The following is a 25692-nucleotide window of genomic DNA, read 5'->3' on the forward strand; positions in this document are numbered from 1 at the left end:
ACATACCCTTTCCTTTGTCATCTCTTCCCTTCCCCTTACCCAAAACAAACACCCAACACAGCTTCATCAATATGCTAGAGCTTGTCGCCTTTAAAATAACCCCAGGGCGTGCGAGTGTGGACATTGAAGCAAGAATAAATGTACGGCTGGTTCATTCCTTCAAATGGCCACCCTCCGTCAAGCCATGAATCATCTTGTTTTGCCCGTCTCGGGCCTTGATGGCATGTGCTTGCGGATACATCTCGAGTGACACATGAAGCTTTTTGTGTAGATTGTGGAATGAGTTGATGTGCTCGGTTCCTTGGGACGAGCATGTTGTGGCTCGAATTCTAGAACCAACCGTTGTTGCAGCGATTGCCCCTGGCCATTAAAAAAGGTCGTTCCTGCAATGTTGTTGCTCGATCGCATGTTCGTTCAGATTTTATTTGGAATCGAGCGTCACAGCCTCACGGATGAACAATGACGATGACGACGAGGACAGAGAGAGGGTCTTGGGTACTTCTTTTATTCTTCATGATTCATGAACCTATCCCAACGCTCACTTGAAGCTGTTCTTCATCTCCCTCAACTTGGTCATGATAGCGACCGGATCGGTCTCTCCCGTCGCCTTCTGGATCACAGGGTCCTGTTGAACGACCAGGTTAGCTGCTGTCTTTTCCTCGTGATAGGTAGTCTCCCGGGTAGCAGTGATTGACTCTTTCTTACCTGAGGCCTCATAAACACATTGTGCTTCTTCTCGTCACCAATGGTGAACTTGCCCTGCGTCTCCTGGTTCTTGTCCGCGAAAGCGCTAAGAGCCTTGACGGCCTCGCTCTGCAATACTGACATGCAGAACTTGACGTTGGATTTGGTGTATTCGTGACCGGGCTTTGATTCAGCTTGTGTCAGATATACATTCTCTAGCATCGTGGTAGAGATAGGGACTGAGTGGACTTACGAAAACACGAGTCTCATCCGGCAAAGCAGCAAGCGTCTCGTTCAAAGCCTTGTGCATCTCCGCACCATTTCCTTCGAAGAAGCGACCGCATCCTACGTTTGCCAACTTGTCAGTCTCACCATGGCTTTCATGTCAACCCAAACAACACTCCAGGGCCCGAGGCCAAAACATACCTCCATGGAAAAGCGTATCCCCAGTAAACACAACCTTGTCATCCCCATCCTCCATAAACCAGCATATGCTATCCTGGGTGTGGCACGGCGTATGCAGAGCCTTGACGGCGATGCTGCCGATGTTGAAACCTTCGCCGTGGGCTGGGGTCTTGTTCACCTTCTCGCAGTCTCTGCCGCCGATAATTTCGAGATTGGGGAGGCCGAGGGCGGTGCGCTGTAGATGTGTGAGTAAACCTTGCACCCGCAACTCTTAAGGAGGGAATGGAAGGGGGGCGTACGAGCTTGGTGTTACCGCCGGCGTGGTCCCAATGGCTGGAGGCGATGTTAGCCTGTGAAGGTAATTTGGAAGACAGAAGGGAGGTAACGCACTGATGGGTGTTCACAATAGCTGTGAGCTTGATGGAACCATCGTCGATGGCCTTCTTCAGGACTGGAGCGACCCTTCATACGGAAATTGCCTGTCAACAGATCTCCTTCCCACACCGAATGTTGAATACGCGCATATTCTGGTCTTAAAGCTAGAACGCTGTGAGACTCACTCCTCAGGGTTCGCGGGATCGATGATGACGGCATCTTTGGATTTGTCGTCAACAACGAGGTAGGCGTAGTTGTCACTACTGCCCGTCCCTGTTCAATCCGTTAGCATAGGAATAACACAACACGGTTTCCTAAAAAGAGAACCGTTGAACTTGACGGGTCTGGATGGAAGATGACATACACATGGGAATCGACTTGATATGCATTTTGCGGGTGGTGGCAGCGAACTGAAGTTCCAACGAAATCAGCACTCTAGATCCATTCATGAAAGAAAATTGGGAGCTCTTCCTACCTGTCTATAGACGTGTCGTGGAGCTAGAGATGTCCTGACGATGAAGGTGTTCATAGATGCAAAGCTGTTTTGTTTTTGGTGATGGTCTGAACCCCGCAGTGAAGCTCCCCGGAGCTCGGTGTTAGCTCTTTCTTCTCTTGCATTGGGCGATGTTGGAGATGACGGCTGACTAACCCACGTTTTTCTGTTCACCACACTTTTTCCGTAAAATAATGCAACTTTTGAAGTTGTCCTACACACGCGAAGTGGAAAGGTGCAATTGTTGAGGAAGAGTTGAAGTGCGTTAGTGCTGCCCGTATGACGTTATCACTGCTTGGATAAGCTCGCTCGGCAGAAAAGGTTCACGGAGATAACATGCCATACTCCGCTTCCAGGCGGGTAAAGTCAATACCAAACGACATGTCCAGGTTCAGTAGCGATTGAAACCAGCTTTTTGACGGCCGTATGGAAACTGCTGACCACCACAAGGTATCGCAACTTAAAGACTCCGACAGATGAAAACATCGCCAAATCCACCCAACAGTCCTAATTCAAGCCTCAAACAGCACCAATAGGCTTAGGCACCCACTCATCCTCACTATACAATCGCCACGCCGGTCCCTCATCCTCATCACCTCCATCCTCACCACTACCACCCTCATCCTTCTCGTTCCCCTCCTCCTCCTCCTCCTCATCCAACATAATCACATCCTCACCCTTCACCCTCTTCTCATCCTCATCCTCCACCTCCGGCAAATGCTTCCAATAATACTCCCAAATCCACTCCAGCCCCTTCTTCGCCGCGGTCCTCAGCCTCGTCAAGCTCGGCAGCTGCTCGTGCGTAGCCTGGTGCCTCAGCTCGACAAAAGTCGCGGGAAGCCCGACGCTCTTGGCGACGCCGTACATGGACATTTTGCGCTGTTTATCTTGATGGGAGTCTAGGAGGCCTGTTACGAAGCTGTTTTTTGTCGTTCGTTAGCCTCTCGACACACACCATAAAGCAAAAGAACAGAGGAAGGAGGGGAAAAGGGTTTAAAGGAAAAGGGGCTAAGGAACGAACAAAGGACAGAAGGGAATAGAAAAAAGAAAAAGAAAAAAAAGGAAAGAAAAACATACCGACTAAAAGCAGCAGAATAAGCCGCCCGAACCGCATAACTAGAGCTCATAACTCCTATCCCATTGCCGCTTCCAATCCCATTACCAACCCTGAACCCTTCCACGACCCTTCCCATACCCATACCCATCCCCATCCCCGAAGTCCAGGAACTGCAAGTGCCCGAGGAAGAACCAGCAATACCAGTCTGCTCCTCATCCGACAAAATCGCCGCCATGAGCAAGGCCGTCGACTCAACCATGTGCGGACAATTACCGCGTTGCATCCACATGGAGACGCGAGCGACGGCTAGGCGGCGTTGGTCTCTTCCTCTGTCTTGGTTTTGGTCTTGAGCTTGAGCTTGTCGGCCTTCATGTTCATCCTCGGGTTGCGTGCCGCCGCCGCTGGCTGAGGAGCCATTGCCGTCATCGGTTCGGGTGCGTTTGCGGGTGGTGGTGGTGGCGGTGCGTTGGGTGTTAGTGGTTTGTGCTGCGCGGCTTCGTTTTGATCCTGATGCTGCTGCTGTTCCTGACCCTCCTCGCTGCGATAGTTCTTGTGGTGGTGGTTGTGGTGCTGCCTGAGTTTCGTACTGATGCGGGTAGAACTGCCGGCGAACGGCGAGGAGTTCGCGGCGGTCGCGCCAGGGCGTGAAGATGTACTGGACCATTTTCTCTTTTATCCTCCTTGACTTCCGGTAGTAGTAGTTGTGGTTTCGTAGGGTGTCAAATCACGGTATTTTGGCCGGTATTTGGACTTTGAAGTGGTTCACCGGATTCAAGGTTTGAGCTTTGAAGTCGGGATTAAATTTGAGTTTGCGGCATCGCGCGGCAGTGGAATTTCTGTCAAAAAATCCGTGTGATGAATGAAGCTCATCCATAAACACCAAAACAGAACTTGAAGCCGGTACGGATGGTTTGTCTGGGCGTTTGACTCCTCATCATATCTTGACGGTTATTATTTCGTTGCTTTTTGGGTGGTGGTGGGAAAATACACTTTTTGTGTCGGACACGGACCCCCAGGCATTTTCGACTGCATGACCTTTTCTCAGATCTTGTTCAGTTTTGAAATTTTACGACTCTATACTCGACCTCACGACCGCCGTTTTCATCTAATCACCTCAAATGATAATAAATGATGGAAACAGGCAAATAATTAAGCTTATTAAGCGGTTCAAGCGTCAGAACACAGAAACCTGCCACTGCAGACGGAATTTCACATGGGGCTTCAACATGCGGTGTCGATTCGTGCAACTACCTAAATCCATGCCTACATGCCCGCAAAACCCAATACGGCATGATGACATGCCTCCCCATGAACCTGAGTGTATGGACATGCCACCTTCATGAGGCGCCTGACTTTGCCGGGCGAATTCCCTTTCTTTTCCTCCTTTTTGTTTTCTTAAACGCCGCGACTTTTTGCTATCTTTGCATTTCACCGAAGCAACGCCATGCACAACCCTTCTATGTGCTCCATGTCCGATCGGGGATAAACCCCTTTCGTCTAGTCCAGTTGACTTCGCCCACGGGGATTTCCAACTCGGCGTCCTAGTCAAAGAGAACACCTTTTCTTGTTTTCAACATTTTCCAGTTGACCAAAGAGCTTTTTTGCTCAAATAACTTAGGAGATGGTCTTCTCAATCATGGTAATACCATACTTCTCATGGAGCTCCTTCATCAAAGGCTCGGTGATGTCAGTGCTCATAGGAGCCAAAACACCCTTGCCAGAGATCTGGCCGCTCAGGACCTGCTTGACAGCGACGGCGCAAGGAACACCGACGGTCTTGGCCATGGCAGAGTAGCCCTTGGGGTCACCGTACTCGACGAGGGTCGAGGTACGGGTCTCACGGGAGCCATCGGCGTGCTCGATCTCGAACTTGTGCTGGAGCATGACCAAGTCGCGCTCGCCCTCCTCGAACTGCATCTTCTGCTCAAGAGTGGCGCAAAGAGTGTCGAGAGGGTTGCCGCGGGGGGTGATGGTCTCGTCAGAGAAGAGACCGATCCAGCGGAGACCGCTGAGGATGCGCTGCTTGTCCTCGGGGGATTCGAATGTGGCCTTGGAGAGGATGGCGGCCTCGAGGTCCTCCGGGCTGGAGGAAGCGGCACCAACAATCTCCTTGGTGGCCTCCTTCCAGGGGGTCTGCTTGCTCAGGCTTTCGCGGGCGGTGTCGTCAAGGAAACCAATGTCGACGAGAGTCTTGATGAACTGAGGGAAGCCCTGGTAACGGAGAGTGCCACGGATGACGGTCTGAGCCTCGGGGATGTTGTAGCGCTCCTTGTAGATGGTAGAGTCGCGGTTGGGGTAGGCGACAAAAGCGTAGCCGGGGTAGATGAAGTAGGGCTTGGCCATCTTCATAAGGTCCTTGCCCTCAACCTCGACAATCTTGCCATCCTGCCACCACTTGCCGGCGTTGCGGAGAGCGAGCAGGACACCACGAGAAGACCAGGAGAACTTGTAGCCGAGCGGGTTGTCGGAGTCCTCGGGGGCGGGGAGACCACCGCAGTAGGAGAGGAAGGAGAGGATTTTGCCGCCAGCCTTGTGGACCTCATCGATGGTCTTGATGGCGTACAAGTGGTCGATACCAGGATCGAGCTGTAGAACGACTTAGTACGAATGGTAGCTTCGAGAGCTAATATGTCAATTGACTTACACCAATCTCGTTCATGACGGTGATGCCGGCGGCCTTGGCCTCGGCATCGAGCTCCATCATGGCGGGGGAGACATAGCTGGTGGTAACGACGTGCTTCTTCTGGCGGATAGCCGACTTGATGACGGTAGCGTGGAAGGTGTAGGGGATCAAGCTGATGACGAGATCGTGCTTGGCAACCTCAGCATCGAGAGCCTCGTCGTTGGTGACATCGAGCGAGATGGGGGTGGCGTTCTTGACGCCCTCGGAGAGCTTCTGAGCAGAGGCAAGAGTACGGCAGGCTGTTGTGCCCTTCAAGTCAGCCGGAAATGCACATTTTATCGTTTATTGTCGAGGTGTTGACGTACCGACGGTGACGGGAATGCCAGATTCGCTGAGGACATCGAGAGTAGGGCGGGTGACGAAGCCAGCGCCAAGCATGAGAACCTTGCTGAGAATGGGAGACTTGAGGTTAGCATCCCTAGCTCTTAAGGTCGCCCGGGATAAGGGTAGGACGGCGTGTAGGGGGGTTTGTTTGGGGGGGGGGGGGGAGGGGGGTGGCATTACTGTTGGGAAGCCATCTTTGCGACTTGTGATATCTGCAAACTGAGGTGATTCAGACGCAGTGTTTTGGTGTTTTGTCAAGTCGAATTCGGAGGAGGGAAAGAATATCAGATCTACAAACTAAACCTGCATGCACACCAAGCAAGAACTAGTCATCAATTGTGCAATTGTCGTCCTGTGTCCGCTAGCAACCGACTTCCAAGCTTGACTCACACTTCATCGCTCGCGGATGGAGATGCAATTGGTGGAGCTCCGGCCGATAACGGCTCCTGGCAGTCGCGTTATCCGTTTTTTCCTGACCTCAATGAGGGGCACCCACGGCGATGTCGTTGGTTGTCGTTCGAATTGGTGCCAAGCACCCATGGCGGGGTAGCAAAAGCTTCCTTCTTTCCCACCGAAGGGTTCAGGCTTGCCTGCCGGACCTTCCTTCCTCTCGGCGACCGGCATTGGGCAAGCTGAGGTGTAAGAGGTACGTACCGCGGATTGGCTGGCCGTCAAAACATTCCTGACAACTGTCACCTGACGGGCAGTGCAACGCTCCGGCCAATCGCGAACAACATGTTCTGTTTGTTTTGCCGGATCCACTTACCCTGACGGCTGGCCGCTTATTCATCACTCTCTTTTGCTTGATTCAGGGGCGTCCCGGCAAGCTCAAGATGAGAGGTAATATGAGAGCTCAGCAAGAACGACAACACAGTTGCAGGCACGCATTGCGGCCAAAGAATAAGGAAGATCGTGTATGAATCAAGGATACAGAATCGTATGTTTGTTCCAATATGTACATGTATTTATATGCAGAAGAGATGGGTATCTTTGTCTTCGTGAAAAAAAAAAAAAAAAAAAAAAAAAAACGCAAACCAAAACGCCTAGCCACACATTCCCAATGTGTTAATGCACCCCTTTGATAGGACTCCAGCCCATATCCTCGCTGGGAATCCGTGTTCCGTAAATGCTATGTGTTGTATCCCAAACCGTTGCCGGTATAATGCTTCTTCCCGGTTTATCATCAATGCAAGTGTCATAATCATGAGTCTTTAGTTCTCCCCCTCCTGTTGTTCCTCCTCGTCATCCTCTTCCTCCTCTTCGTTGTCCTCTTCATCGTCGCTCGCAGGAGGCTCCCAGGCATCCTCGAGCTTCAAGCCCTTGCCCGAGGGCTTCTCGTAGGCTCCGGCATTTCCAAGAAGCGAAAAGACGGTAGACTGGTGGAGGTCCATGCCGGCAGGCTCGTTGGTCTCGGGGGGATCGTAGAGTCCCATGCCGTACAGAATCTCGCCATCAGATTCGTCGTCTTCTGGTGCCTCATAGCAAACAGGCTCTTCGGAGGCCACCTTGGTGTTTGAGAACTGCTCCGGCAGCTCGAAGTTCTTTGGGGTAGGTGGCGCCGTGTATGTGTCCAAGCCGCTCGACGCCGGCGCATAAGAAGCCCATCCCATAACATTCCCTTCCGCCTTGGGGAAGGCAGCGTAAGAAAGATCGCCGGCCATGCCAGCCATGCTTTGGGGCGATTCTGGTGCTGATTGGTAGAGCTGAGTCCCCTGCGTGGCATACTGATGCTGCGACTGCTGGAAGTCGACGCTGGCGTAAGGGAGTGATAGTGGCGAGAAGGATGCCGAGCATGGCGAGTTGGAGCCGGAGTAGACGCTTGGGGTCGGGGGCAGTTGCGGAAATTGTGTGCAAGCCTCAAAATCTTGGTAGGATGGGTAGGGAGCATATGCCATCGTCGACTCCTGAGAGTAAGGCTGGGAATATGCCACCTGCTGCGACGAGGGGTGCCAGCTAACCGGTCGTGTTGTTGTCGTTGGCTTCCTCTCCGGTTCGTACATGAACTCGACCAGGAACTCAGCCGCAGGAGTGGGAAGATACGCCGCCTCGGCAGGTTGAGTGTAAAGATTCTGGAACCCATCACCCATCAAAGTCCTCCTCCTCTGCGAAAGTGAGTAGCGCGGGCTGGTGCTGGCGCTGCTGGGCTTTGTTATCCGCATCGAGGTGTTCATCCTCTGTCCACCGTAACCCCTCGACATGTTTCGTGTATGAGCAGCGATATATTGTTGTGACGCTTTGTCAAAGGGTGTTTCCATCATGTTGGCGTTGAACATTGGAGCCTGGTAGGAGAGATCCATGTTGAAGTTGTTGTTGCTAACCAGTAACGGCATCATCTTGGTGGAATGTTGTGAAGAGAGAGATAGGCAGAGTGTATGGAAAGATCTTGCTTGGTGGGGGAAGCTTGGTCAACTTTCCAAGTGAAGATAGACGGGGTATATGAAGTGAGAAGGAAGTGTAAGTTATGATATTGCGGAAACCATGCAAGACACTTGGGGCCCCGGCCGAGGAACCGAGATGGAGATGGAAGTTGGAAGCGGTTGGATGGATCAAACCTAGTTTGAAATCTGACCATATTGGCGCCGAAAGGAAACAACAAGACAGCCGATGGGGCGCTGAGGCATGTTAAGTGAATCCCGTCGTGTGCAAGACTCCGCGTCGACGGGGCTCAATGGAAGCTTACCCATGACTTTGGCTTGGGTAGCCTGCGTCATATGTGCGCGCAGGGATGCTTCAGCCTGGATAACCTTGAAGAAAAGAAAAAAGAATTTGAAAGGGTTTCGGCTTCTGCCCACACCAGAATAAACTGCAGGGTATCATGGGCAAGGTACAAGTAGTGTAGACGCAAACTGCAAAGCCGGATGGAAATATTGACGGGCAATGGTAATCCGAAGTGCTTGCGAGGGACGGCTCCGTACGCACTACGGGGTTGCAGGGGGGAAAAAGGGCGGCTCCTCAGCCTCCTCGTCGTGCATTCTTTTGGGTCGCGTGTAAGCTGTTAAAGAACGTACCTATTGTGGGGCTTATACCACTGTACTCGCAGTGTAAGTTACATCCTGGAGAAGCATGGCATGGGCCATGGTTGGTCGCCAGGCAAGATTCAAGAGGAAATTGAAGTATCGTGGTATACACACTGTGCCACCACAAATGGTCATTCGTCAGGTACACACAGTGTCAACGTCTCAAAGCGTACGATAACAGCGAGCGGAGGTTCCAGATGGGTGGTGGTGGGCGGTCAAGCGGAGCAATGAAGCGGAAAAGAAACCGCCTCCACTCTCCAACACTCCGTCTCCGTGGGTCGTGTCTCGAGCCATTCTTTGGTGCCCTCATCCCGGCATGCTTGTTAGTGTGAAAGTGGCAAGTACGTACCTTCCATAATCCGAGTCGGTGACTTGGATATGGGGCAGATACTTGGAGAATCTGATGGATACGGTACCAATGCGCAGATTACCTACAAGTAGTGGTCTGCCGTCCGCAACGGTTGAAAGCGAGTTTGTTAAACATATGCCTTATTTGCCGTCCCCGTCGTACCCGCCTGCTTCAAAGAGCGTTTGTAATGATTACGCACCGATGGGCCCAAACCTTTCAGAGGTGAGGTTCTCATAGCCTGTCAAGCCGAGCGCAATGCCCGACAAAGTAGCGGGTTGTATTTCACTGCTGTCGATCACGAGCATGTGTGAAGAACTACGAGCAAACATACGTATTTGAGCCACAATGATACTCTGCAGGTACAGAAAGAGGTATCGGCTTGGATACCCAGGGCAGGATGAACAATGTCGGACTGAACAGGAGCATGTTGCCCGTGGCTAGACGGGCGAGGATATTGCTGGCTTTGCAAAACTAACCGCCCCTCGTGCCCTCATTTCGGTCATAGTGAGGTGGGAGCCATGGTGACAGCATGGTAAGCCAGGTAGGCACGGCGGGATAGCCGTCTGAGGTGGTGGAGGAGAAAACTCGCAACAAAGTGAGGAGGTGGTGATGTACAGAATCGGGTTGGTACAGCGTAGAGTACCCACTTGAGCCACTGTGGCCGCGGAGGCCCAAGAGCAAGGAGGACGTCCTGTGGAGGGGATAATGGCCACCCGCGGCGTCCCTTTTGCAACTGGGGTTGGCAGGGATCGCAAACAGACTTGTCGTCTGCATGACTTTCAGTTGCCGTGGAGTCTGACAGCAAAAATGGCTTCCATTTGCAAAGCCCATGACCATGCTCGCGTGTTAAAGTGAGGTGAGGTACCTAGGTATCGAAGCGAGCGGGGAGCGACACCCTGAAAGCCAGTCCTTGCACTGATGCACCCAATGCACGGGACGACAGGTGCGCCTTGGACAATGGAGGGTGTGCGTGAGGAAAAGATGGGTGTGTGAGATGAGTAGCCAAGACTTGTGCGAAGGCCTGTACGGAAGTTAAGTGGCCGTTGTGTGATCTCGAGAGAATCGGCCAGGATCAACGTACCGAATTCTTCTCAGCCGGGGGTGTTTCCAGAAAGAGATGTGGCATCTCCTGTGTCTTCCCCCCTTGCCGTTCGATGAAACCCTGACTTGCTCTACTTGCCTGGCCCTGATGTGTTGCTCCAGGCCGTGGGTTCTGCGGTCGCGGCTCAAAGGCCTGAAAGGGTGGTTACCGCAACCATGTCGTGCAAATACGCGCATCTTGTTCTTTCTGCAGGCTTTCCCCCGGTGAGCCGGGCGTGTATCGTAACGTATTGAAATCTTTCCAAGCATTCAACTTCCTATTAGAACTTCACGCGTCGTGTCCCCACTAGACACCCCCTACCTTTTAGGAATCATGCTGACCATCTGCCAGGGTCGGCCAGGAAAAGGAAGAGGAATGGTCATAATTAGCGCTAGCACGGAAAGCAGTAGCGCAGGATTTCGGGGCCTTGCGTTTTAGGGATTGTCGTTCTTTGCCTTCTTTTGTCGACACAGCAAGAGTTGCACCGAAGAAGCGGATCGTGGTGTTGAAGGCATGCCCCAGTGCCCACATGCCTCCTGGCGACTGCGAGAGGGATGTGATGATAGTGAGCCAGGTGTCTTTGGAGATTCCTGATTTGTCTCCTTCCGTGGGCCGTGGCCGTGGCCGAAACTTGCCCTGCTGCCGCCGTTTCGGTGGGTACATGCCTTTGCCTGGAGCTCGCGGCAACGTCGTGGATGGCGTGGATGTCCAATATGCTGCACAGATTATGGCATTCCGATAATAGAGCCACCACAAAGACCCATGGCTCTAGGAAGGACGGGGCCTCGGCCGAGAGCTGTTGGAATGTAGTGGTGTACCTACGAGGAATAGGTACGTACCTTGATATTGCTTGGGTGTTGCCCCCCGCAACCCTGGTTTTGGCAACATGTTTGGAGCTGGCCGATCTTTTGCGGCGGTTTGTTAGTGCTGCTTGCTTTCGCTGTTCGCTCTCGTTTTGACGGTTGTGGCTTGATGAAAGATTGCGCATATGTACGCATGATGCTTTCCCAGTTGGAGGGTTGACAGAAGGTCTGAGCTGATATTGCGGTAACTGGGCCTCTGCGCAGCTCTTCCGGACTCCCAGCTCGTGACTCGCCTCCCCACGGCCTGCGAGTTCTGGGGGCACCACCAGCGAAGGTGCCATCAACCACATCAGCCCCGATCAACCCCAACAAAGGGCGATGCCGGTCTGGTGGAGAGTTAGTTCGTGTTCTTTTTAGCGAGGCTTGCGAGACGACTCGGGCATCGGTGGTCTCGTCTGCGGTCGGGGTTGATGCTCTTTGGGTGGCTCATACTACTGTGTACGAGCGCGAATGCAGTTAGAGTGGGAGGAACTTTGGGAGGTTGTGATGGATCTTCAGAAAGGTTTTGGGCTTCACAAGGAAACGAAGCCTGGCGAGGGCAGGTACGTACCATTGGCGGGGACGCGTGGGTTGAAGCGGGACTCGACCTCACTGCAGTTTCAGGGAATTAGGTACTGTGTAGGTCAGGTTTCCAGAGGAAAGTGGGGCTTCGCTTTTTCTTTCCCTGCGACCTAACAGTGCATCCCGCCTAAAACTTGTGACGACTTTTATCTGGTAATATTCCAGCCGAGACTTGAACGGTTGAAAGGTACCGTCACACAGTCTGGCTCCATGTCGGTTACCGATAAGAATCGGATGTATCTTACGTTGAGCCAATCTTGTTCCTTGTCAGGCAGATCTCACCAATCAGCCGGGCCCCAACAAGGCTCCCTGTCGCTGCTTCAGGCACTGTGTTTCCATGACTGCTGTCGAAGCTTGGAAGCACAGAGCGATGCTGACATCTGGAAGTTGAGAAGTTGAACATTCCTGCCTTCCTGATCTGAACCATTGGATGGCAAAGAAAAGATTTGCAAAGTTGAATGCTTCAGTTGGCATTAGAATTCATGTCAATGTGTTCTTCGCAGTCAGCGCGTATGCATGCTCAATGTATGTCCAAGTATGCCCAGTTCATGGCTATCAGTGCTTACTTCCCGCTTCGTTTCCACTTGCGTGTGGTTATTGTATGGTGCAGATATCTGTTTTGGTATTTTCAAGGATGGTGCCAATCAAGGGAAGTGGACGAAGGAGACCGCCGAGAGAACAACCACACAAGGGAGACTGCAAAACCAGAGACAGGCATCCGTCTCGGGGTCAGTTCGGGCAGGGGAAAAGCAGGCATTTTTTTTTAGCATTGAAACAGGCCGCGGGACACCCACACCCGTGCATGCGACCGAAAAAGGATGGTAAGTACCTGCCGAGTAGGATGCGTGGTTGGTGACAATGAGAAATTTCCAGAAAGACCTTGGCATGGAAACACGGATACATACCTAATGCGGATAGCCCCATGTACTTATCTGTACGGACTCTTTTGAGTAAGATTGAAGGCACTCCAATGATTAATCACATTATAATATGGAAAAGTTACTTGCTACGTCTTGCTCACCAGAGGCACTTGCACCTATCTGCTGGTTGTTGGGAATCGTAAAACCAGGAACAATTATAAAGCCAAATGCAATTTTATCTATCGGATGCACGAACCATGCCTTGTTGAGGAGAAAAAGACTGCCGCCGTTAGGTCCTTTTTTTGTGGGGTACACATGCAAGCTCTTTGAACTCCGAACCATCATTTGCTGTCACGATTTCGATGTCCTTGCTGCTGGAGCGTGCCTGGCTGAGGCTGGTGAGTTCTCTGCTGCAACTGCACTGTATTGCAGTGCACAGAAAGTGCAGTGGTGAGTGACTTCCGTTTCCGACACAGTGAGAGATCGATTGGGCCGCACTTCCAGATCGCACCTTCCAAGACTTGTGCTTTCTCACGCCACTAATTGGTCGGTCAAGCCAGATGCATATCCCGACATGCCCTGTCGCGCCGACGGGAGGCGCAGTGGGGCGAGGCTCTTGGTTGAATGGTTTCGGGCTCCAAACTTTTTTTTCTTTTCTCTTTTCTTCTCCGTCTCCCTGCAGTCTCGAACTATGCACTGTCACGACGACCAAAACCCACCACTGCACCATTGCACCACTGCATCTCACACCTGAACCTCGCGCACCCACCACGACATCCACCCCTACCGCGACTGTGTGAGGTTCGACCGTTGACCGCGGACCACGGCGAGAGAGATTTCTTTTTTTCCCCTCCGTCCTTTCTTCGTTTCTCGTCTGCGCATCGCCCCGCAAGGCTCTCCATCTGGATATGGAATCCGGTCCAAATCCAGTCCCTGTGGAGAGCAGTATCGTTTCCATTCAGGAGCCCACCTCCAGTAGTCTCATCCAGACACGACCCTCCAACCATGCCACTCGACGTTCTAACCGACGGGGCCGTCTTAGAGAATCGTCAATTGCCCTAGGTGTTCTGACACCATGCTAACGACTCGACAATATCAACACGTAATCCTTCATCCACTCTCTCGGCTTCCACTTTCCGGCCGCTCATGACTCCGGCAGGAGGATTTCAGACGCATTGCAAACCAGAGCATGCCGCAAGATGTCGCGAGCGGGCGGCAATTCACATTCAGCCAGATTGCAACCATACCCGTCAAAGACAGAGAAGGGAAGAGAATGTTGGGGCCTCATCTCTCGATGACCATCATGTCCTGGCTCGAGCCTGGTCACCTTTAGCTTTCCAATATCGCATCCTGCCCAGAACCCTGGCGTCCTGCCGAGCTGCGACAAGACTCTTCCTTCCCAAGGTTCGTCTGTTTCCTCTGTCCAGTCACCTGCCATTTCAGAGGTAGATCGACCCGTCACGGATATTGCGGAGCGGTGCGAGTCGGTGCTCAGGTGTGTGACATCTCACTTCATTTTCCAGACAACAGCACAACTCCCAAGACCACCACAACAGGGAGAACTGGAACACACCAGCTTCTGGCAGAGGTCCAAGGCCCAGCCACCGGAGAGGCCAGAGCCACTGAACCAGAGACGAGCGCCCGGACCCAGCATTGTGCATCATCCAACTGCACTATTCTTAGCACCCCTGCCTGTCACAGGAACTTGAACATTACCAAGTGCACACGCAGGTACTGTGTACATCGGATTGCCGTGATTCTGATAATGCATTTTACCTACCTGGCGTTCAGCATGCACTTCACTCACGATGTTGCTGCTCTCCGCAATGGCCCAATCGCTATCGACATCGCTGGCGATGATAAACATGGGCAAACTAAAACGATTTGCCACGCCCCGAGATGCGGCCTGTGAAGGGTCTATCCGACTCTGTTCCCAGTACCTAGCGCCCTCAAGCCGCCTTTGCGACAGCTCGTAGACAAACGCTATCTTATCCTTGGGTTATACACATTTCGTACTGCGCATGAATTGGCTAGTTGACGTCAACACTAGTCAATCCTCTCGTCTGGTAGCTTGTTCGACATGATCTTTTCCTCGGAGCCTTTGCCGTTTCGCCCAAGATGAACAGGAACTCTGGTTGTTCTGAAGGCACGCAAAGCAGGATAGCTTGTATAGCCTCGCTAAATGAATGCTTAAGGCGGCAATACGTCGGAAAGAAGCCGTATCCATCATGACTCGCCTCTCCCCGTCAACACATCTACCCCGTCGTGCCTGTTCAGGCATACCCATTTGCTTTCACGGTCGTGGCCCCCGCTGCCTGGGTCCGTAGAGAAACATGCGGCATATTGAAGCAACGATGCAGAACATGACGGGTCACATGGCCTATCGATATTCGAAGCAGTGGGCCGAGCATAGCGTTGTACGCTGAGAGCGCCGGAGGCTTTGAGAAACCAAATCCCGATCCCACCTCAGCTCGCAACTTCATGGCAAGGTCAAGTACAGCGTTGAGTCGTAAAACGTTCTGGGGGGGGGGGGGGGGGGGGGGGGGGGGGGGGGGGGGGGTTGTTCGCGAGTCGCGAGAATCCTCTGCGATTGCCCTGCAAAACTGGGCCGGTTCTTGGTCTCAGGCTCATCAGTCACAATGACAGACTCCTGAAAGCCGTGGAGATTGAAACCACAACGGGCAAAGTTGGCGGCTCCTTTATTATAACAAGGTTTGCCGGCCAGGCGCATATTCGCAAAGTACTTGGTACACTACGCGAAAAGAAAAGCTAAACATCACTACTCACTGTGTAGGCATATGCTTAAGGTCGCACTGTACTGTGTACAATTTGTGCAGCTGTATCCAGCCGTGCGCACCCGAAGAGCTGGCCAGGCACTGGGGTGGAAGAAGGGGTTCTAGTGTACGAGGGGTGTTGATTTTGTCCTTCTCGTTGTTGGAGAGATTGGCTTGACAGTTTCCACTCGGCTGAGGTGCCCAGAAAGCGAGGACAGGACGGCGAGGGCGCGAATGGAACCCCAGGCACAACGGGCAAGCCCCCAAAATGCCCCCTTGACTACCCCTAGAGAGTGATATTGCTGGTCGTTCTCCAACCTCTACCTGCCGCTCTTTCTCGGTTACAGCTTGTGATGCCGCTCATTTTGTTGTCCTTCGTCCCAATCGGCGATTCCACGTACACCACAATCATCTACACCAGCAGGCCAATTCCGGTATCGCACAGGACCCATCCCGTCACAGAAGAGATGCTATGCATCTACGGGACGCTTTCTCACTTGTGCACCACAAAAAGTAAGAAGAGCAACGGATTACGACAGAGTCCCATTCTCACTTCGGCTCTGAATGAACGATGATGCCCCCTGTCCATGCCAACCATTTCGCGGTTTTCGGCTGTACCATGATGCGCGCCTTGTGCGCCTCATCCTCCGAAACTGTGGTTGGCAACAAGGTGTGACGGTGCTTTTTGCTTGCTGCCTGTTGTCAGCGGGCAAGTTCCCATATTGGAGCCAAGGGGTTGCTGGCCTGTTTGGATAAGAAGGATCAAGGGCACCTGCGCTTACTGAACGGACGCCGAGAAGTCAATCAAGACGACGCCATCCTCAAAAAGGGATGGCGACTTGCTTCCGCAACAGAGAATCTAATACGTGCGAACAGCGCTTCCGGTTGGAAGGCATGCAGATAAACCTCGAGGCACAGCCGGCATAACAAACACTACATTCCCAAAAGCATGTGGCGGCATAACCACCACTAAAACCTCGAACTCCCAAAGCATATCTGTTGAAACTGCCCTATCAATCGGATGGCACTCCAGGTACACATGTTTCCCCTATCGGCTGTCCCTTCGAAATTACATACGGCGGCCCCAGGCCGGCAATAGTTTGCATCACACGGGGGTTGCTTCGCTTTCCCTGGCCTATCTGGCTTCGGCGCTCCCACAGAGGTTACATACTGCATATGAGACCCCTTTTACGAATCAGATGCTCTCCTTCGGTCAACCAACTTGAGGGGCGGAGCAACGACCATCACCGACGCCGCCCATCATGCTGTCCAAAGTGCAGGCAAAACGGAGATGTCAGTTTTCCCTTGCGCCTACTCGATCCACTTAAGCGTACAGTCTATCCAGTCTGGGCAGTATATCCTGCTGGAGTTACGCCATAATGTACATGAAAATCCTAGCGAGCTGGCCTTGCTTGACGTGGAACCCCCATCGGCTGCAATGCCTGGCATTCCGAGTTCCCAGCAGCTCAAAAGCCACTTTGGAATAGTCATCATGTCCGCTTTGCTCCCCGCCTTGAGCCCCGGACCGCACCTCACCCACCCAATATATGTAGTGGGATTATGAGTGGGATGTTCCAAAGTTGGCTTTACGAGATCCAGAAGGAACCGACCGAGGCCACACTGTCGTGGTCCGAAACCAAAGTGCCTGAGACGAGTTGACATCGCCTGTGGACCCTTAGCAACACGTCTATCACTTCGTCACACATAGCCAGGAGAACTCGGCCGGTCCTCAGTTGCGCCGTTCATTGCTGGTCTTCGGATCACGCTTATCGTGGAGGGGGGAACGCAACTCTCAGACCTCGATTGAGGCCCTTGAGTCTCGCCCTCTTGTCCGACAGCTACCGGGGTGTATTCTCTTTACATTCATACAGTACACTATAGAGACGTCAATGAGCCCCTGGATAGACCGAAACAACAGCGGATCGACCTTTCACACCATACTACACTCGTCATCCATGCCCGGGCATCTCTGTATTGGTGCATCCCCACAGTCATGATGTCTCAGCAAGACATTGGACGATCAACAGGCAAGCTGTCTTACGGCTCATATTTCGACATGTTCCACCTTGCTGCCTGAGACCAGATACTGAGCATTGTAACAACACGCAATGTAACGCATCCACCTGGCGCATGCCTGCGTTGCTCGGGGCTCACTTTTGGAGAGTCTCTGACGATGACAGAGGCAGGCAATGGCAACGGCATCTTCCAACGCTTCCCCATCACATCCACAGCCAGGTGAGTTGGATGATCCGACCTTTCCATGCCACCCCTCTTCATTCAAGCTACCTATCGATGTCCCGGCCATCAAACGACATGGCGGAGTTGACTGTCCGAAGCTCAGGTTGCCCCCGTTCAAAATGCTTTCGTTAACAGCTTAACACTCGATAACTGCATATAAGAGCCTGGCTGTTAGGCATCCTGCTGAGGCACCTTGGGTTCCTGTCCGTGGATTCCATGCAATTTACTGGCCATGCCCAGAGGCACGGAGCAGCGGACTAACGAAATCCCTTCTAACCCTTGTGGACGAACCACGACATGCCGCTCACTGCTTGCTTTGTTGGGGTGTCACTGGCGCTTCGCTAAAAAGCCCCCAGATCCCCAGACTACTGTTTCCCGTGGGTGTGAGGTTGGCTCTCGTGCCAAGGCCATTTTACCTATACCCACTCTGAAAGTCAATGGTACGAACGGGCAGGCGGGATGCTGGGGATGCTATAAATGCGCGTTGTTGGGGAGGTCGTGGACCGTGGACAGTGGCAGATATCTTGCACATCCACTCGGTTCACTCACCGCTTCTTTATGTTTCGGTTTATGCACTAGGTACGTTACCACGGATTCAAGCCGCCTCTGTCTGAACTTGGCATATTCGTCTTCATCCGGCAGCTTTCTTCCACTTCCCATCAGATTTTACACGACCGGGAGGTTCCTTCCTCTTTTCGGCCCGTCCGAATTAGGATATGGAATGCATAAGATACTTCCTCGGATAGTGCCAAGGTGAGGCCAAGCTCTCTCTCAAGGTTGCCATCCCATATGCGGCACCTCATGGTTCGGCTCGACTCCTGTGAGTGGTGACTGGAAAGAATCTTGAGATCACTTTCTTGGACGTACCAGATAATAAGGGATACGTTTTGTACGACCAATAAAAATACCCAGGTAGGTACAACTGCATACAGTACGTTAGGCCGCGCAACCTCATTCGTTCTCCAACTGGTTTGTTCCTTTTTCTCCGATTCGGTGGTCAGCCCTACCGCCTGTCTAACCCACGGGGAGGGGCCAAAGAAGAAGCCCACAGGCCGCAGGGAGGCCATGCCCATGGCCCACGGGGGTGAAGGAGGTTGAGGCCAAACAAAAGCCCACGGGGAGACATTCCGTCACAGTCAGACAAGAAGTCAAACAGTATACTTACATTACATGGAACATCGTGTGGATTGGGTAGGATGGATTGATAGTGGAAGGATGGGTTAACCCAAACCCCAAGCCACCGAAGCCACCGAGCCATTCACAAACGCATCAAATCACGATGGCCCAAGACAACGACATTAACATGTTACAAAGTATACTACAGCCCATTAAAACAATTATCGTATGGTCGTTGTCGTTGTCGTTGCCTCACACCAGCCAACAACAGTCTGCCAACAGAAACAACGTTCGACATGGACAACCTTGTCTCAATCTCCCGGAAAAGCAAAGCAAGTAGGTACTGTACATACCTAGTGAGCCACGCAACAGGGCAACATGCCGTGAAGAAGCAAAAAATGAGACTACACATGAAGACGGATCACGAATATTGAAACCTAACAGCGTTAACAGGTAATGGTTGGTACCTTCCTACCTATGTAGGTGGTTAAGATTACTTTCCGAACGCTCAACCTACTCTTACCTACATACTTACGATGTCTCTTTGCTGGGTATTATTATGCTCAGCCTCGGAGTACATACATAGCCAGTGGAATCCATTCCGGCCACCTCCAGTCACAAGTTACATGCCATATAGTAAGTATACTTTCACGCATCGAGTCTCAGAATCCTGCTTCTTAACCACCAGCACCAGATAGATAACAGAAGATACCCGCCCGTCGATGAAAGACATCCCTAGAGGTACCTTACCTAACTCTCAGACAAGCAATCGTGCTACTTATATTAATTAAAGGATAGGTAGGTACTGCAACGCAGTACAACATCCAGATGTTATACATCCACACGCCGTTAACTGGCCAACCAACTCACTCACCCAACTCCTCTACCTCAACTCGTTCGTGCCTCAAGCACATACCTTAACTATACCATCCAGTCAAAAGGCTGGGAGGAATACGTTGTTCTCCTTCTTCTTGTCACCATTGTACCTACCGAGCTACCTCCCCCCTTGTCACTATCAAGATACCTTAACCTCGTCCAACGAGTCTAATGTACCCATATCCTACCGAAGCTAGTTATCCTTCTAAAATACTTACACACACTCCAGCCTGACACTTGAGTATGCCAAAGTTATTGCGATTGCGGAACGCCCCCACACGCCTACCTAGACTTAGTGTACAAGTCTAGAAGCCTCACAAGCCTACGCACACACGGGGGCCAGACGGGAAATCTGACACCAATCTCCCATCGTCTTTCGTTCGTTCGTTCCGCTTTGGTCTACTACGTAGAGGTATGTAAGTAAGTTACTTTGATACCTAGGTAGGTAGGTAAACAACAGAAGACAACAATACGCCTTGGTGTCTGTTGTGCCCATTGCATACATACCGGACGCGGACAGAGAGCATGCTGTATCTTCGTACTCAGGTACTTACCCAGGCTAGCAAGGGAGGTGTCAATTAATCAACCCCTCGCTATAGGCATGTAGGGAGGTGAGTACTTACTTACACAAGTGATCGAAGTTGAACGGTCATTGGCTTCATAGGTAGCGGTAATCTCTTTCTGAGTCCACAGAGTCAGTCACTCAGTCACATTGAGATAGACACACAGAGTAGAGTGACTGACGCTCTGAACCAGCTAGGTCATACCTAGCACAGGAGTCCGGGACGAGTGCACCAACAACACGGCCATATAAGGAAGGTACATACCTTGCCTTCACTTGTTTTCTGATTAGCTAGCTACTATGGTGATAATATTTTCACATGGGATTCGACTCACAAAGAGACAACACCAACACAAGTATAATATAAATATACTAACATAACAAACATAAAGACGCTAATTGAGGTTGTCCGTGCTCCGTGACTCCTCCGTTTCACCTACCTACATATCTGCCTCCCATAGCATGAATGGCCATGGGGCACCTCCCGTTACGGGGTTCAAAAGAAAACAAAGCAGGCTGGCGTTCTGCAATGCCTTCCTAGCTGGCCGGTAGTGCATATAATACGAACTGAAATTTGGTTTAGTCTCCATCCACACACAGTCCCCACGTACTAAAGCACATGTTGTTCCCCGTAACAACAACATCGTGTGAGCAATATTTCCTCTCTTTCACGATCAACCAGTAGTAACCAGCCCTAGATAGATAACTTGTCAAGTAGATACTGCCAGCTATCTGTTACTATCTATCGCGGCTTGTAGGTAGTGTAGTTGTTCTGTAGGTCACCACCCCTCAAGAATACCAGCAAAACCCTCCATCTGGACCTTCTTGGTAGCCAACCTCACGGCAAAAGAGAGAATATCTTTCTTTTCCTTTTCACTTTTGGATTGGATCCATGATCGGATGTCTTTGGTTGTATTTCCCGATGCTGCTGCTGCTGGTGCTGTTATACTCGGCGGTGAGGTCATCATCATCGACAAGCCGTACAAGATGCCGGCTATGAAAGTATCTCCTGCGCCGATGGTACTGTGATCGGATCATGGTGGTTAGTTTTGCAGTCATGTGTGTTGTTGTCTTGTTCTTGTTCAAAACGTTTGGCTGTGTGGCTTTCTATCACTTGGCTTCTTCCCCTTTTTTTGTTTCCTTTGGTTTTGACTCTGGTGTAGTGCTCTTGTGACCTAATGGCAATAAGAGACGGTAGGGATGACAAGAAATACTAGCCACAAGGCAAGGCTATATGCGGAGTTGTTGGCGGTCTCGGACGGTTCGGTCTTCATTCAAGACCGGCATGTCTTTCTTTTTGCGTTGTTGTCTTGTCTTGTTCTCCCTTTCGTGAACCTTTCCAAATTGCAGCGACGGGTTCAGATGCGTGCCGCTTGTGGCAGGTACTGACTCTGCTCCTTTCAGGGCTCAATCAAGGGGTTGAGGTAGCGCAGAAAGGGCAAGAAAAGAGAGTACCTCTATGTCAAACATCCCATCTCGATCAAACAGAAAGAAAGAGAGACTTACTCAACCACAGTAATTGTCTGTGTCTTGCACACCTCTGAAGGAGAACAGTGCAGATATTCGGGTTCTGCTATTTCTGCTGTTTGCTCATTGTTACCGCCACCGGCGCCGGCGGGTGAAGGGAAGAGAGCCCCAGCTCCTTGTGATCCCCATGTGCACAGCATAAGAAAACTGTAGAGCAATATGGCGAGTGTTTGTGTTAGAACAACAAGTGTCATTTGCCATTGACTGTTACATATCGGACTGTGGCTCTTCTCGTGGACAGCAAAACTTACGCTTTGTTGCAATTGGACAGCTCGCCTCTCAGACAAGCTTCTGGCTCGGTGTATCCCCGACTCTACACAACCGGAGGTACAAGGCCAGACATTAGCATCATGAACGAAAACCAGATCATCTTGGGGGCGAAGTATGGGACCAAGTGCTATAGCATGTCACACGCCACGCATGCCCATGCCGGTTTCTACGTGATGTTGGAGTGTCATGGGAATAATATAACTTACCTCTGCCCAACTCTTCGAATAAAACACCACGTCGGATTCCGCGGCCAGCTCAACAAGGCCCTCCCGGCCTGGCTTTTCTACCTCGACACTGATAGTGCTTCCTGGTAAGACCTGGCGCAGGTGGTGGATACACTGCATTGTTGTCTCTGGTATTCGACCCTTTAGACATGGTCCATCTACGTGTTAATATGGGGAAAACCCTGGGTAGACATGCGAGTGAGACTGATGAGACCAATAGCTTCCTTAAGACTTATAACATTCGTTATACGGAAGAGAAGGGAACAGGAGACAGAGAGCATGAGGACTCTTCTCAGTGAGCATGTGTATAACGGGGGTGCCTGAGCCTACCTCAAAATGCCACCAATAATCCTCTCCAAACAAGTTGCTGGTGCTTCCATCATGACTTTGGTCTTCCGGCATGGCGGCGAAACCATGCACGATATTGACAAACTCGTCCGTTGTCATCTCTGGGAGGTCATTGTAGTTCACAATGGTCCGGCTGCCTGTCGCGCCACTGCGGATAATGTAACTGCTAGCTGCTTCATGGTGCCCCTTGCGGTACAGACAGTGACCAAAGTCAACACTGGTAGCCGTAGTGGGAGCGGCGCCGGTCACAGACTCGGACAGAGACTCAGAGTCGTAAGATGGGGACGACTGAAGAGCAGGAGGAGTTGCAAAGGATGACAGGACTTTGCGGGTGGCGGACGACTCAACATCAGGCAAGATGGAAACCAGGTGCAATTTCAGCTGCTGCTGTGGTTGTTGTTGTTTCGATGGTAGCGGTGTAACGGCAGCAGCATCAGCAGCGCTGACTTGCTGGGTTTGACTTGACGAAGTGTCCAGGCCACCTCCTGAGAGGAGCAGCTGTTGGAGAACCTCAACTGTATTGGGGCAGTTGCCCCCGCGTCTTACCTGCAAGGCCGTTGCTCGTAGCTTGGAGTCTTCTTCAGGGAACTGGGGAACACTACAGACATTTCATATGTGAGCACAAACCTATAGTGAAAATAACATACACATCCCGATCCCGGTAATGCCAGCCACAGCCACAGCTCTGGCCGCAACAAACCGGTGGCTATAGAGCTACAGGATGAGAGCTATGTATGATGTTGGACAAGGTTGAGAAACTTACGTCAGAATAGTGTCCAAGTAGCACGCCCCCACTAAGATGAGGTGCTTCATTGTCTCTGCCTCTCTGTCTCTGTTGTTGGCTTGAGACGACAGTGGCAACCCAAAGTAAGGGACTCTGTATGTCCGAGACGGATCAACCAGTGGCACTGTTTGAGGTAGCGGACTATGGATGGGCGTCAACCTCGGAGCCGGCCGGTTGCCTGGCCTCCCTTGCTGGCCTTTGTGTGTCTTGCAAGTCAAAAGGCGAAGTTGGGGGGAGTGTACGGCTTGGTTGGGTTTCGTATCTTTCGTCCGTAACAAACTGAGCGAGTGGCCGCCCGGCGTGGATGGTTTGACAAGTGACAACCACCAAGACAGTCGGAAATGACAAGCTGTAGACGGGTTGGGAAATTGTTGGTTCAGGTCCTTCAGTGCACCGACAAGGTTCTGGGAAAGCGGGACGTTCGAGACCTTTCATGGATCCGAAGGAGGCTTACGAAAAGGAAAGAAGACAGGCTGAGGAACATGCAAGAACAACCAAGCATGAACACTTTCATGCGCAGAAACAGCGTGTAGACGCAAGTGCAAGGGTGTGGTAACTGCCCGCTTGAGCCGCGTACCTGTAATAACGACTCGAGTGACTTCCACTTACCATCCAGTGGTGAGATGGGCGGCACTGTAGGGAGACGGACCGGCTCGTGAACCTGGAAAGTACGTTCGGCTAGTGGAGGTTGGCTGGAGGACAATCGCAGCTTCTGTCTCCAAGCGGCTTGGGGATGTGATGTGCAGTCGCCAGTGTGCGTGGACTGCATCCTTCCTTATGTGATTGATGACGGCCTCCTTGACCTGTGGGTGCCGTGGCAGATCCTTCCATTTCCATGGACCGAGATTGTTGAAACAGTCCGGGACAGCATTGCAGCTGATGCATCGTTGTGCTCGTATCAATGTAAGCATCGGTTGGAGAGAATCGCCCGCGTTCCGGAACCCCACGGACTCGGTTTGCATGAAAATTGAGGCCATTTCCAAAGTTGGTTATGAAGGAGGGGCGGGGCCTCAATCAGGGAGTGGTTGGTTGCTGTGACCGGTGGCTCGAAAGTGGTGGACACGGAGCATGTCCCTCATCGACAACGTCGATATTCTAGCTGCATGAGGTCTGTCCGTCCTGGACCCTGGTTAGCATTCTGCCTGGACTCGCACACCGCATGTATCGTGAGCCTCTTTGGATGGTAGAGGTGGTTGCTCGGTGGTCGGTGGTGTTGTTGCTGTTTACGATGCTCATGCGCAGGGTGTCAACTGCCAAGCCCGTTGAAGTGAGAGACGAGCTGGACCTATGCAATTACCGCAATAGGCATATCCGATTGTCGGTGGTGATCCAAGTTTCCCCTCCTCCAAATCACCAAGGATTGGATTGTCCTGATTGTCGCGCCGAAAAAGAAACAGCCGTCGTACGATTTATTCGGTTCGCCGAGTTGATGCCGAGTACAGATTGGTGTATACTGTACTAGAGCGACTCGGTGCTTCTGACTTCCACTTGGGAAAGTCCGACGATCGAGCTGTACAAGCTGTGGTGATTGCGACCAAGAGATCTTATCTGGCGACTGCGAAAACCGATGACGTATTGCTGTTCTCTCCGTCCAGTGTAGACATCACCACTTGCCCCGCCCTAAAAGTGCAAGAGCGATGGCCAGCCCTTGACTTGACTGAATCGGGCGCTTGTTTCACAGATTGGATGGGAGGAAGGAGAGCACCCCGATCAGTGGGAGAAAAGCAGAGAAGGAGCATTCACCGGATTCAATGGATTACGCTCGGCTACCTAGTAACGTCGTGACTCGAGTTTCTGTCTTTCTACCTCTAGTGCGCAATGCCACCAGTCCACCACACAACCTCTTTACGCGGCACAACGACAGGCCGAGCCGGTAGCATTTCCCATTCCCGTCCATAGCACCCATTGATTGCGACCCAGTCTCACAAGTCCAAGTATCGTCACCCAAAACACCTTGCAACCACCACCAGAAGCCGCCCCTACCGATCCGATACAGCACAAAGCAACATTGTCCGCAGCGGTGCATGATCGGCCAGTTACAGACTGAACTCTGGAGCCACGGAGCCACTCAACCCAGCTCTTCCGAAAGTACCTGCTACCTGCCGCACCAAAGTACCTCTATCATCCCGTACGCACCTACACAGTAATGGTCGACAGTAGTGCTCGTGATTGACGTCGAGCGATACCTCTATCGAGAGAAACAGACTGCAACCCACCCTGG

The 25692-nt window shown here is 51.9% G+C and overlaps 5 protein-coding genes across 5 annotated transcripts; all 5 read right to left on the minus strand.

The window, feature by feature from the left end:
• Positions 1–488: 488 nt before the first annotated feature.
• On the minus strand, positions 489–2241 carry SMAC4_02597 (uncharacterized protein). Its single transcript, XM_003352114.2, has 10 exons — positions 2114–2241; positions 1940–2025; positions 1829–1874; positions 1650–1737; positions 1480–1551; positions 1389–1422; positions 1111–1324; positions 938–1029; positions 706–867; positions 489–625 (listed from the first exon to the last, which is right to left on the minus strand). The coding sequence occupies exons 2-10, from the start codon at positions 1991–1993 to the stop codon at positions 539–541; spliced, it is 849 nt and encodes a 282-aa protein (XP_003352162.2). The 5' UTR covers positions 1994–2025; positions 2114–2241; the 3' UTR covers positions 489–538.
• A 99-nt stretch (positions 2242–2340) lies between these two features.
• SMAC4_02596 (uncharacterized protein) lies at positions 2341–4081 on the minus strand. Its single transcript, XM_003352113.2, has 2 exons — positions 3035–4081; positions 2341–2876 (listed from the first exon to the last, which is right to left on the minus strand). Exons 1-2 carry the CDS (start codon positions 3676–3678, stop codon positions 2477–2479), a joined length of 1044 nt encoding a protein of 347 aa, XP_003352161.1. The 5' UTR covers positions 3679–4081; the 3' UTR covers positions 2341–2476.
• A 547-nt stretch (positions 4082–4628) lies between these two features.
• SMAC4_02595 (uncharacterized protein) lies at positions 4629–6075 on the minus strand (the record flags this gene model as incomplete). The annotated part of the gene is made up of 3 exons (XM_066089804.1): positions 4629–5600; positions 5659–5936; positions 6003–6075. 3 exons carry the CDS (start codon positions 6073–6075, stop codon positions 4629–4631), a joined length of 1323 nt encoding a protein of 440 aa, XP_065946187.1.
• Positions 6076–7166: 1091 nt separating this feature from the next.
• SMAC4_02594 (uncharacterized protein) lies at positions 7167–8603 on the minus strand. The gene has a single exon (XM_003352111.2). It carries the CDS (start codon positions 8352–8354, stop codon positions 7233–7235), a length of 1122 nt encoding a protein of 373 aa, XP_003352159.1. The 5' UTR covers positions 8355–8603; the 3' UTR covers positions 7167–7232.
• Positions 8604–20202: 11599 nt separating this feature from the next.
• On the minus strand, positions 20203–25493 carry SMAC4_02593 (uncharacterized protein). Its single transcript, XM_066089803.1, has 6 exons — positions 23451–25493; positions 22670–23285; positions 22322–22480; positions 22097–22158; positions 21825–21992; positions 20203–21341 (listed from the first exon to the last, which is right to left on the minus strand). The coding sequence occupies exons 1-6, from the start codon at positions 23498–23500 to the stop codon at positions 21098–21100; spliced, it is 1299 nt and encodes a 432-aa protein (XP_065946188.1). The 5' UTR covers positions 23501–25493; the 3' UTR covers positions 20203–21097.
• Positions 25494–25692: the final 199 nt, after the last annotated feature.

The sequence above is a fragment of the Sordaria macrospora genome, chromosome 2, assembly GCF_033870435.1.
Source record: "Sordaria macrospora chromosome 2, complete sequence".
Classification (NCBI taxonomy): Eukaryota; Fungi; Ascomycota; class Sordariomycetes; order Sordariales; family Sordariaceae; genus Sordaria; species Sordaria macrospora.